This window comes from Haematobia irritans, chromosome 1 (assembly GCF_050003625.1).
Source record: "Haematobia irritans isolate KBUSLIRL chromosome 1, ASM5000362v1, whole genome shotgun sequence".
Lineage (NCBI taxonomy): Eukaryota > Metazoa > Arthropoda > Insecta > Diptera > Muscidae > Haematobia > Haematobia irritans.
In genome coordinates this window covers 136,971,815-136,985,821 of record NC_134397.1, presented here as the reverse complement: position 1 = coordinate 136,985,821, position 14,007 = coordinate 136,971,815, and the positions used below count along the sequence as shown (strand labels likewise).

At 35.6% G+C, this 14,007-nt stretch overlaps 1 protein-coding gene across 1 annotated transcript; it reads left to right on the top strand.

Annotated features, from left to right (window-relative positions):
- The first annotated feature begins 374 nt into the window (after positions 1–374).
- LOC142231913 (uncharacterized) lies at positions 375–5,798 on the top strand. The gene has a single exon (XM_075302578.1). It carries the CDS (start codon positions 375–377, stop codon positions 5,796–5,798), a length of 5,424 nt encoding a protein of 1,807 aa, XP_075158693.1.
- The last annotated feature ends 8,209 nt before the right edge of the window (positions 5,799–14,007 follow it).

Genomic DNA, 14,007 nt, shown 5'->3' with positions numbered 1-14,007 from the left:
CACTTTGGAATTTGTGGAAACACAATTAAAATTGTTTGAATTATATTTTCATTAGCTCAAATCAATTAAAATTGATTGATTATTTTTCTTTTCGCATATTTATCTTTTCAATTGATCTTTTGAACAATAAACTACTATATTTTCGCAACATTTGCAAATCCCGCTTATTAGTTTATTAGTTCTGGAGATAAATTTTCGCATAAAACACAACTAAAACGGTTAGAGGTTACCCACAAAACTTCATATTTGCAATTCCAAAAACCCATATATTTTTTCTCGCTATATTTCTGCAATTCCAATTCATTAATTTGATAAATTCAAGAAAACATTTTCTCGTTTGCAATCGAGAAATTTCTGATACATTTTTCACGACAATGAATCCTACAAACAATCCTACCGACCCTTCATCAGGTCCTGCTGGATCAAATGCTTCCTCCAATGCTAACGCGGCAGCGGCTGCATCTCCCGCATATGATAGATTTCTTTTTGATTGCGAGTATTTAATACTTTTTTGTACGCAATTCGAACAATGCGATATTAGAGATCAAACGGACTCTGTGTTGGAAGTTAAATTGGAAGACTTGGAGAAAAGATGGCAACAACTTCAGACTTCATATCAAAATATAATGCTATCGCCGAGTTCCACCGATCCGAAGGATATTAAAGCTAATGCAAAAATAAATTTCAATGCCAGTTCTGAGGCATATTACACCGCAAGGTCTCAAATCTTGGATATTCTCCGAATATCTGGAGGCCAGGCACGTCAAAATGCCAGACATAGCCTAGTTCCTGAATATATACCTCAGACTCAGAGTTCTATTCCCGCCTCGTCTCATCACTCGAACGAAAGTTATATAAAAGTTCCTCCGTGCGATACCGAGGTGTTTAAAGGTGGTTACGAGGAGTGGCCCTCGTTCCGTGATATGTTCACTGCAGTTTATGTAAATCATCCAAAATTAACCCCCGCTCAAAAACTTTATCATTTACGCAATAAGACCAGGGGCCCAGCTGGGGCTATAGTCAAGCGTTACACTTTGTGCGATGAAAATTTTAATATGGCATGGAGCGCACTTAAAGCTCGTTACGAGAATAAACGTGTTTTAGTTGATAATCAATTAAAAATTCTTTTCAATATACCTGTGGCAAATGTTGAAAGCAGCGAATCAATTCAAAAAATTCAGTCCACGGTCAATGATTGTTTATGTACTCTTCGATCTCTTAACGTCGATGTTGACGGATGGGATCCCATTCTCATTTATTTAATTTCCACAAAATTACCAGATGAGACTCTCTCTTTATGGGAACAATCCCTCAGATCACATCGAGATCTGCCTACGTGGAATCAACTGGACGAATTTTTGATAAATAGATTCGAAGTTGTAGAACGCATCTCGAGCATAAAGTGCACAAAGCAGCAAAATAATGTTACGCATCAAAATTCAAATAAATATGATCAACGCAATCCCATCTCATCTCAGGGCTCTGGCAAAATACAAACATATCTCTCTCAAGAAAAACTCACAGCTACTTGTTTACTTTGTGAAACCAACCATTCTTTACGAACGTGTTCGAAATTTCGTCAACTTACTGCACAACAGCGTGTAGACTTTGTCTATAAAAATAAGATTTGCAGTAACTGCTTATCAAGTTCCCATCTCAAACCTAATTGTAAAAGTACAAACACTTGTATAATTTGTCACAAACCGCACCACAGTTTGATTCATATACGAACTAAATACAACGAAAATACAAGTGAAAATTCAAATACTCAAGAAAATAGAAGCGAAAGCCAGAATCATCAAAAGCCCAATACACACAATTTATCCTCACAGAAGGAACAACCATCTACATCAAAGCAAGATAATTCTTCTCATATCCAAGCCAACTTTTCATCGAATAATGATATGATTTTACTCCGAACTGCATTAGTGCAGATTGAACATAATGGAGAATTGTTCACGATTAGAGCTCTTATAGATCCGGGTTCTCAACGAACATTTATTTCAAAACGAATTCAAACCCGTTTACAACTTCCGACTACTAAGTCAAATTTTGAAATATCTGGAATTGGTGGCCAGCGTCAAACATCTGACAAACAATGTCAATTGTCCATAGTGTCAAAGAAACATGAAATACGATTCTCAGTTTCTGCCATTGTTTTGCCGCAAGTGACAAAACGTCTTCCTGCCGTTTCGTTTGAAATACCAAATAATTCAGAATTGGAAAAATTAGAGTTGGCAGATCCATATTTCAACAAATCTTCACAAATTGATTTGGTTCTGGGTAATGATTCCGAACGTTTTATTAATATTGAAGGAATCAAGAAAAATATTTGTGGCGAAACTTCAGCCTATAATACGATATTTGGCTGGGTTCTCAGTGGTCCAATGCGGACTGAAACAATACATTCATTCTCCGTAAATGTTCATGAATTCGAAGAATCTTCTATTAACGAAATGCTAAGAAAATTTTGGGAACAAGAAGAAGTTCCTACATCCCATCTCGTCTCAGCTGCTGATGCGTTCTGTGAAGAATATTACAGAAAAACTACAACTCGTTTACCCAATGGTCGTTACATGGTACGACTTCCTTTTAAGGAAGAATTTTCTGATTCATTGTACTTGGGTCCTTCTAGATTTATGGCTTTGGCTCAGTACAAACGTATGGAACGAAACCTTTCCAAAGATTCTGAATTAAAAACACAGTACCATGATGTTCTGAACGAATATATAGCGCTTGATCACGCAGAAGAAACGTCTTCTCGCGAAATTTCCTTTGATGATAAATTTCATTCATTTTACTTGCCACATCACGCTGTGGTACGACCAGAACATAAGTCCACAAAGGTTCGAATTGTTTTTAATGCGTCCCGAAAAACGAAATCAGGCTATTCTCTTAACGATATATTACACACCGGTCCCACATTACAATCTGATCTAACTTCTGTTATTCTAAATTGGCGGAAATATCAGTATGTTTTCTGCGGGGATATTCAAAAAATGTACAGACAGATTCTTGTACACCCCCATGATAGACCGTATCAACGAATTTTATTCAAACCCTCCGATAATAACTCTATTAAAGATTATCAACTCAAAACAGTAACTTTTGGTATTAATTGCGCGCCATTCCTTGCTATACGTACTCTTTTGCAACTGGCATCTGATGTCCAAGCAACTCATCCCACAGTAGCTCGAATACTTAAACACGAAACATACGTTGACGACATTTTATCGGGCGGGTATTCTATTCAGGAGGCTTTGAAGGCTCAAAATGATCTAAGTGATATTTTAAAGAATGCCGGTTTTCCTCTTAAGAAGATCATAGCTAATGATCCACAATTACTCGCTCATATTCCGTCTCAAGACCTATACGATTCCGAATTTTTACGCTTCCATGAATCAAGTTCTACAAAAACTTTGGGTATAAAGTGGAACGCGTTGTCAGATTCGTTTACTTACTCGATAAATCCAATACAATTTGAACAGACTATGACGAAAAGGATGGTTCTATCGTCAATCGCTCAATTATTTGATCCCGCGGGATGGATTGCGCCGGTTATTATTCGGGCAAAGATATTAATGCAACAATTGTGGCTAGAAGGAATTGGATGGGATGACAATCTTGGTCCAGAGTCACAAGCTACTTGGAATAGACTCGTATTCGATTTCCCTCACATTAATTCTATTTCTATACCAAGATGGATTCAATGTTGTCCTACTGATACTTTGGAAATCCACGGGTTTTCAGATTCGTCTCAAGCTGCATATTGTGCATGTGTTTATTTGCGATGCCAGACTAATAAATCAGTTGTGTTTTCTAATTTACTGGTTGCTAAAAGCAAAGTCGCTCCTCTCAAACCTGTATGTTTGCCAAGATTGGAACTTAATGGTGCATTTCTGTTAGCTAAACTCGTCAGTTATGTCACTTCGAATTTCGATTTCAAGATAAGCTCTATTACTCTATGGACTGACTCTTCAATAGTTCTTGGTTGGCTTTCGAAACCACCTTGGTCCTGGGAGACATACATTGCAAATAGAACTTCGCAAATTCACGAGTTAGTTCCTGGTAGCAATTGGCGGCATGTCCCGACTCATGATAATCCTGCAGATCTCGGTACTAGAGGTTGCCGACCTCAAGATTTAACACCCAATTCTTTATGGTTTAATGGTCCAAAATGGTTAACTCAACCACATTCAACGTGGCCTAAAAGAAATCCATTGGTTGCACCAGAATTAGGAAAACGTGTTAATGTTCAAACTTATCATAGTACAATTGACGATACTGATATTTTACTCAGATTTTCGTCTTACAATCGCGCATTGCGAGTTATATCCTACATGTTTCGTTTTTATAACAATTGCCTAAGTCGACGGAGATCGACAATAAAAATTTCGAATCCATTTCTTACTCATAAAGAAGTTACATTTGTTAAATCACGTTTAATCACATTATCGCAAAAGAAATTTTACCCTGACGAATATTCTAATCTTCTTGAATCGAAACCAATTAATGATAAAAGCCAATTGAAATGTTTGAATCCATTTCTTTCTCACGAGAATATTATGCGAGTTAATGGAAGACTCGCCGACTCGTCTCTACCATACAACGAGCGATTTCCTATTATTCTTTCGGGGAACTCACGTTTCAGTCACTTATACTTATTAAACTTGCATCAATTATTAGCTCATGCCGATTGTACGCTAATGTGCCGAATGGTACAGACTGAATTTTATATATCCCGTTTAAAACCGCGAGTGAAGGCTATAATTCATAAATGCCGAACGTGTGTAATATTCAAACAAAAGTCCTGTAGCCAGATAATGGCTCCCCTTCCATCTGTGCGATGTGAACTATCCCCTCCTTTCAATATCACCGGGGTCGATTTCGCAGGGCCTTTTGAGCTGAAAAGTTCCACTCTAAAAAGGGCTCCAATAATAAAAAGCTACGTTTCAATTTTCGTTTGTTTCACCACGAAAGCTATCCACTTAGAACCCTGTTCAGAATTATCGTCTCTAGCCTTTGAGGCTGCATTTACACGATTCGTCGGGAGGCGGGGGCTACCCCATAGGGTTGTTTCCGATAATGGAAGAAATTTTATTGGTGCAAGCCGAAAATTACTAAAAGAATTTTCTGCTTTTGTTAAATCCACCGCCAGTGACATATCTCAAAAATATTCAACCCATGGCTTTGAGTGGCAATTTATCCCACCGCATGCCCCGCATATGGGCGGATTATGGGAATCGGCAGTGAAAAGTTTTAAACATCATTTTAAAAGAATTGCTGGTGCCCATAAATTCACATTCGAACAATTTGCTACAATTCTCGCTAGGATTGAAGGAATCCTAAATTCACGTCCCATATCTGCCGTTTCTGAAGATCCATCAGATTTGACAGCTCTTACTCCGGGTCACTTTTTAAAAGGATCACCAATTATGTCTTTCCCTGAAACCCCATCTCAAAACTTATCTCTTCTCAATAGATGGACAAAGTTAAAGGCTCTGCACCATCAATTTGCTATTAGATGGAAAGAGGATTATCTAAAATCTCTACACAAACGATATAAGTGGAAAAATTCAGGTCCCAATTTAAAGATTGGCGATTTGGTTGTTGTAATGGACGATTTGTTACCACCTAGCGACTGGCGCTTGGGTAGAATCGTAAATACTCATCATGGTTCCGACAATAATATTCGAGTTGCGGATATCAAAGTTGCTTCTGGAATTATCACTCGTCCCATCGTGAAATTATGTTACTTACCGCTCTTAGACCAAACCTCTCCTGAATCAACCTCTTAAATCTTACCTTTTCACATTCCTTCCTCTCATATAATCATTTCATACATCACCCTTCCCATTATCCCATACTAAAGTCCATTCCATTTACAGATCACTAACTCAAAATGTCCCACCATCAAGTTTATGACTGCGGCATCTGCAAGGAAAGACATTCTTGCGGGATTGCCCAATTTTTATAATGATGCCTGTGGCGGATAGAAGGGTGACGGTTCGGACATATAATTACTGTATGAACTGTCTGGCAAAAAGCCACACAGTAGAACGGTGCAGTTCACCAGCGACCTGCCGGAAGTGTGGCTACCAGCATCACACTATGCTGCATCCACAAATAGCGAGGACGCCATCCGCAACTTCACCAGCTTACTACACGCCTAGGGAAAGGAACCCGACGACACGCCAAACACCATCAAGAAACAATACCACTAGAAGACGAGTAATAATCACGGGAAGACACAACAATACAACTACACAACAAACAAGAAGGCCCATCAGGTGGTTCACGAAGAACCCAATACCGCAGGCACCAACTACAACAAGAAGACAGCCACGACAACCCACATCACAACATGCTCACACCAACAGCAAAATTAAGAAGAGACGCTCCAACCAACGTCCCAAGCGTAACCAACACATTCTGGCCGAAGCTATAAAGTCCATTGCAACCGTGCTTTGCAAATCGAATTTTGCATAAGTGCAAGGCCGGGGGCATGGACAAACTTCATAGTTTGCCAAACATTTTTATGAATTTTTATAACTTGTATATCCTGAATTGTTATGAATTTGAATTGTATAATAATGAATTTGATTATATTGTAATTATCGAGTTTTATGAATTTCTCTATTTTGAATTGCTATTACTAAAAAGTCGCTGAATTGATATCGATAACGCCTATTGTGAATAGTAGCTTCATAAAATTTAGTACAATAAGCTAGCCATTCCTTAAAATCCTTACTTTCTTTCACTTCTTCTCTAACTACCCGACGGTAAGCACTACTTTTCTCCTCTACTTCTACTCTCTGCCGCTTCCCCATATCATATTTTATCAATAAATTGTTAATTTATACATTGAAAACTGAAACCTCCATTTGTTATTTTTTATTCTTTTCCGATTTGGTTTCACTCCGTCAAACTTTGTTTATTATTTCTCATTACCTGAGAAATAATAAATCAAAGCACACACACACACACGTAAGCTTATACAGTCCACTCATCTCACCCAGGGGATTTCATGTCAAACTTTGGTTCTCCACTATCATCTGTAAAAATCCCCCCACACACCTGTGCAATATAAAAATTTCAATTTTTTTAGGTTTTGGGTGGATTTTTAAATTTTTTGGGGGTGGTTACAAATTAAAGTCCTTTTCGCTCTAGGACGCTTAATTTAGGAGATATGGGCAAAAAAAGTTTTTCATATAAAAATTTCAATTTTTTTAGGTTTTGGGTGAATTTTTCAATTTTTTGGGGGTGGTCACGAATTAAAGTCCTTTTCGCTCTAGGACGCATATTTAAGGAGATATGGGCAAAAGAAGTTTTTCATATAAAAATTTCAATTTTTTTAGGTTTTGGGTGGATTTTTCAATTTTTTGGGGTTGGTCACGAATTAAAGTCCTTTTCGCTCTAGGACGCATATTTAAGGAGATATGGGCAAAAGAAGTTTTTCATATAAAAATTTCAATTTTTTTAGGTTTTGGGTGAATTTTTCACTTTTTTGGGGGTGGTCACGAATTAAAGTCCTTTTCGCTCTAGGACGCATATTTAAGGAGATATGGGCAAAAGAAGTTTTTCATATAAAAATTTCAATTTTTTTAGGTTTTGGGTGGATTTCTCAATTTTTTGGGGGTGGTCACGAATTAAAGTCCTTTTCGCTCTAGGACGCATATTTAAGGAGATATGGGCAAAAGAAGTTTTTCATATATAAATTTCAATTTTTTTAGGTTTTGGGTGGATTTTTCAATTTTTTGGGGGTGGTCACGAATTAAAGTCCTTTTCGCTCTAGGACGCTTAGTTTAGGAGATATGGGCAAAAGAAGTTTTTCATATAAAAATTTCAATTTTTTTAGGTTTTGGGTGGATTTTTCAATTTTTTGGGGGTGGTCACGAATTAAAGTCCTTTTCGCTCTAGGACGCATATTTAAGGAGATATGGGCAAAAGAAGTTTTTCATATAAAAATTTCAATTTTTTTAGGTTTTGGGTGGATTTTTCAATTTTTTGGGGGTGGTCACGAATTAAAGTCCTTTTCGCTCTAGGGCGCTTAGTTTAGGAGATATGGGCAAAAGAAGTTTTTCATATAAAAATTTCAATTTTTTTAGGTTTCGGGTGGATTTTTCAATTTTTTGGGGGTGGTCACGAATTAAAGTCCTTTTCGCTCTAGGGCGCTTAGTTTAGGAGATATGGGCAAAAGAAGTTTTTCATATAAAAATTTCAATTTTTTTAGGTTTTGGGTGCATTTTTCAATTTTTTGGGGGAGGTCACGAATTAAAGTCCTTTTCGCTCTAGGGCGCTTAGTTTAGGAGATATGGGCAAAATAAGTTTTTCATATAAAAATTTCATTTTTTTTAGGTTTTGGGTGGATTTTTCAATTTTTTGGGGATGGTCACGAATTAAAGTCCTTTTCGCTCTAGGACGCATATTTAAGGAGATATGGGCAAAAGAAGTTTTTCATATAAAAATTTCAATTTTTTTAGGTTTTGGGTGCATTTTTCAATTTTTTGGGGGTGGTCACGAATTAAAGTCCTTTTCGCTCTAGGACGCTTAGTTTAGGAGATATGGGCAAAAGAAGTTTTTCATATAAAAATTTCAATTTTTTTAGGTTTTGGGTGGATTTTTCAATTTTTTGGGGGTGGTCACGAATTAAAGTCCTTTTCGCTCTAGGACGCTTAGTTTAAGAGATATGGGCAAAAGAAGTTTTTCATATAAAAATTTAAATTTTTTTATGTTTTGGGTGGATTTTTCAATTTTTTGGGGGTGGTCACGAATTAAAGTCCTTTTCGCTCTAAGACGCTTAGTTTAGGAGATATGGGCAAAAGAAGTTTTTCATATAAAAGTTTCATTTTTTTAGGTTTTGGGTGGATTTTTCAATTTTTTGGGGATGGTCACGAATTAAAGTCCTTTTCGCTCTAGGACGCATATTTAAGGAGATATGGGCAAAAGAAGTTTTTCATATAAAAATTTCAATTTTTTTAGGTTTTGGGTGCATTTTTCAATTTTTTGGGGGTGGTCACGAATTAAAGTCCTTTTCGCTCTAGGACGCTTAGTTTAGGAGATATGGGCAAAAGAAGTTTTTCATATAAAAATTTCAATTTTTTTAGGTTTTGGGTGGATTTTTCAATTTTTTGGGGGTGGTCACGAATTAAAGTCCTTTTCGCTCTAGGACGCTTAGTTTAAGAGATATGGGCAAAAGAAGTTTTTCATATAAAAATTTCAATTTTTTTAGGTTTTGGGTGGATTTGTAAATTTTTTCGGGGTGGTCACGAATTAAAGTCCTTTTCGCTCTAGGACGCTTAGTTTAGGAGATATGGGCAAAAGAAGTTTTTCATATAAAAGTTTCATTTTTTTTAGGTTTTGGGTGGATTTTTCAATTTTTTGGGGATGGTCACGAATTAAAGTCCTTTTCGCTCTAGGACGCATATTTAAGGAGATATGGGCAAAAGAAGTTTTTCATATAAAAATTTCAATTTTTTTAGGTTTTGGGTGCATTTTTCAATTTTTTGGGGGTGGTCACGAATTAAAGTCCTTTTCGCTCTAGGACGCTTAGTTTAGGAGATATGGGCAAAAGAAGTTTTTCATATAAAAATTTAAATTTTTTTAGGTTTTGGGTGGATTTTTCAATTTTTTGGGGGTGGTCACGAATTAAAGTCCTTTTCGCTCTAGGACGCTTAGTTTAAGAGATATGGGCAAAAGAAGTTTTTCATATAAAAATTTCAATTTTTTTAGGTTTTGGGTGGATTTTTAAATTTTTTGAGGGTGGTCACGAATTAAAGTCCTTTTCGCTCTAGGACGCATATTTAAGGAGATATGGGCAAAAGAAGTTTTTCATATAAAAATTTCAATTTTTTTAGGTTTTGGGTGCATTTTTCAATTTTTTGGGGGTGGTCACGAATTAAAGTCCTTTTCGCTCTAGGACGCTTAGTTTAGGAGATATGGGCAAAAGAAGTTTTTCATATAAAAATTTCAATTTTTTTAGGTTTTGGGTGGATTTTTCAATTTTTTGGGGGTGGTCACGAATTAAAGTCCTTTTCGCTCTAGGACGCTTAGTTTAAGAGATATGGGCAAAAGAAGTTTTTCATATAAAAATTTCAATTTTTTTAGGTTTTGGGTGGATTTTTCAATTTTTTGGGGGTGGTCACGAATTAAAGTCCTTTTCTCTCTAGGACGCTTAGTTTAGGAGATATGGGCAAAAGAAGTTTTTCATATAAAAATTTCAATTTTTTTAGGTTTTGGGTGGATTTTTCAATTTTTTGGGGGTGGTCACGAATTAAAGTCCTTTTCGCTCTAGGACGCATATTTAAGGAGATATGGGCAAAAGAAGTTTTTCATATAAAAATTTCAATTTTTTTAGGTTTTGGGTGGATTTTTCAATTTTTTGGGGGTGGTCACGAATTAAAGTCCTTTTCGCTCTAGGGCGCTTAGTTTAGGAGATATGGGCAAAAGAAGTTTTTCATATAAAAATTTCAATTTTTTTAGGTTTTGGGTGGATTTTTCAATTTTTTGGGGGTGGTCACGAATTAAAGTCCTTTTCGCTCTAGGGCGCTTAGTTTAGGAGATATGGGCAAAAGAAGTTTTTCATATAAAAATTTCAATTTTTTTAGGTTTTGGGTGCATTTTTCAATTTTTTGGGGGTGGTCACGCATTAAAGTCCTTTTCGCTCTAGGGCGCTTAGTTTAGGAGATATGGGCAAAATAAGTTTTTCATATAAAAATTTCATTTTTTTTAGGTTTTGGGTGGATTTTTCAATTTTTTGGGGATGGTCACGAATTAAAGTCCTTTTCGCTCTAGGACGCATATTTAAGGAGATATGGGCAAAAGAAGTTTTTCATATAAAAATTTCAATTTTTTTAGGTTTTGGGTGCATTTTTCAATTTTTTGGGGGTGGTCACGAATTAAAGTCCTTTTCGCTCTAGGACGCTTAGTTTAGGAGATATGGGCAAAAGAAGTTTTTCATATAAAAATTTCAATTTTTTTAGGTTTTGGGTGGATTTTTCAATTTTTTGGGGGTGGTCACGAATTAAAGTCCTTTTCGCTCTAGGACGCTTAGTTTAAGAGATATGGGCAAAAGAAGTTTTTCATATAAAAATTTAAATTTTTTTATGTTTTGGGTGGATTTTTCAATTTTTTGGGGGTGGTCACGAATTAAAGTCCTTTTCGCTCTAGGACGCTTAGTTTAGGAGATATGGGCAAAAGAAGTTTTTCATATAAAAGTTTCATTTTTTTAGGTTTTGGGTGGATTTTTCAATTTTTTGGGGATGGTCACGAATTAAAGTCCTTTTCGCTCTAGGACGCATATTTAAGGAGATATGGGCAAAAGAAGTTTTTCATATAAAAATTTCAATTTTTTTAGGTTTTGGGTGCATTTTTCAATTTTTTGGGGGTGGTCACGAATTAAAGTCCTTTTCGCTCTAGGACGCTTAGTTTAGGAGATATGGGCAAAAGAAGTTTTTCATATAAAAATTTCAATTTTTTTAGGTTTTGGGTGGATTTTTCAATTTTTTGGGGGTGGTCACGAATTAAAGTCCTTTTCGCTCTAGGACGCTTAGTTTAAGAGATATGGGCAAAAGAAGTTTTTCATATAAAAATTTCAATTTTTTTAGGTTTTGGGTGGATTTGTAAATTTTTTCGGGGTGGTCACGAATTAAAGTCCTTTTCGCTCTAGGACGCTTAGTTTAGGAGATATGGGCAAAAGAAGTTTTTCATATAAAAGTTTCATTTTTTTTAGGTTTTGGGTGGATTTTTCAATTTTTTGGGGATGGTCACGAATTAAAGTCCTTTTCGCTCTAGGACGCATATTTAAGGAGATATGGGCAAAAGAAGTTTTTCATATAAAAATTTCAATTTTTTTAGGTTTTGGGTGCATTTTTCAATTTTTTGGGGGTGGTCACGAATTAAAGTCCTTTTCGCTCTAGGACGCTTAGTTTAGGAGATATGGGCAAAAGAAGTTTTTCATATAAAAATTTAAATTTTTTTAGGTTTTGGGTGGATTTTTCAATTTTTTGGGGGTGGTCACGAATTAAAGTCCTTTTCGCTCTAGGACGCATATTTAAGGAGATATGGGCAAAAGAAGTTTTTCATATAAAAATGTCAATTTTTTTAGGTTTTGGGTGGATTTTTCAATTTTTTGGGGGTGGTCACGAATTAAAGTCCTTTTCGCTCTAGGACGCTTAGTTTAGGAGATATGGGCAAAAGAAGTTTTTCATATAAAAATTTCAATTTTTTTAGGTTTTGGGTGGATTTTTCAATTTTTTGGGGGTGGTCACGAATTAAAGTCCTTTTCGCTCTAGGGCGCTTATTTTAGGAGATATGGGCAAAAGAAGTTTTTCATATAAAAATTTCAATTTTTTTAGGTTTTGGGTGGATTTTTCAATTTTTTGGGGGTGGTCACGAATTAAAGTCCTTTTCGCTCTAGGGCGCTTAGTTTAGGAGATATGGGCAAAAGAAGTTTTTCATATAAAAATTTCAATTTTTTTAGGTTTTGGGTGGATTTTTTAATTTTTTGGGGGTGGTCACGTATTAAAGTCCTTTTCGCTCTAGGACGCATATTTAAGGAGATATGGGCAAAAGAAGTTTTTCGTATAAAAATTTCAATTTTTTTAGGTTTTGGGTGGATTTTTCAATTTTTTGGGGGTGGTCACGAATTAAAGTCCTTTTCGCTCTAGGGCGCTTAGTTTAGGAGATATGGGCAAAAGAAGTTTTTCATATAAAAATTTCAATTTTTTTAGGTTTTGGGTGGATTTTTCAATTTTTTGGGGGTGGTCACGAATTAAAGTCCTTTTCGCTCTAGGACGCTTAGTTTAAGAGATATGGGCAAAAGAAGTTTTTCATATAAAAATTTAAATTTTTTTAGGTTTTGGGTGGATTTTTCAATTTTTTGGGGGTGGTCACGAATTAAAGTCCTTTTCGCTCTAGGACGCATATTTAAGGAGATATGGGCAAAAGAATTTTTACATATAACAATTTCAATTTTTTTAGGTTTTGGGTAGATTTTTCAATTTTTTGGGGGTGGTCACGAATTAAAGTCCTTTTCGCTCTAGGGCGCTTAGTTTAGGAGATATGGGCAAAAGAAGTTTTTCATATAAAAATTTCAATTTTTTTAGGTTTTGGGTGGATTTTTCAATTTTTTGGGGTTGGTCACGAATTAAAGTCCTTTTCGCTCTAGGACGCATATTTAAGGAGATATGGGCAAAAGAAGTTTTTCATATAAAAATTTCAATTTTTTTAGGTTTTGGATGGATTTTTCACTTTTTTGGGGGTGGTCACGAATTAAAGTCCTTTTCGCTCTAGGACGCATATTTAAGGAGATATGGGCAAAAGAAGTTTTTCATATAAAAATTTCAATTTTTTTAGGTTTTGGGTGGATTTTTCAATTTTTTGGGGTTGGTCACGAATTAAAGTCCTTTTCGCTCTAGGACGCATATTTAAGGAGATATGGGCAAAAGAAGTTTTTCATATAAAAATTTCAATTTTTTTAGGTTTTGGGTGGATTTCTCAATTTTTTGGGGGTGGTCACGAATTAAAGTCCTTTTCGCTCTAGGACGCTTAGTTTAGGAGATATGGGCAAAAGAAGTTTTTCATATAAAAATTTCAATTTTTTTAGGTTTTGGGTGGATTTTTCAATTTTTTGGGGGTGGTCACGAATTAAAGTCCTTTTCGCTCTAGGACGCTTAGTTTAAGAGATATGGGCAAAAGAAGTTTTTCGTATAAAAATTTCAATTTTTTTAGGTTTTGGGTGGATTTTTCAATTTTTTGGGGGTGGTCACGAATTAAAGTCCTTTTCGCTCTAGGACGCTTAGTTTAGGAGATATGGGCAAAAGAAGTTTTTCATATAAAAATTTCAATTTTTTTAGGTTTTGGGTGGATTTTTCAATTTTTTGGGGGTGGTCACGAATTAAAGTCCTTTTCGCTCTAGGACGCTTAGTTTAAGAGATATGGGCAAAAGAAGTTTTTCGTATAAAAATTTCAATTTTTTTAGGTTTTGGGTGGATTTTTCAATTTTTT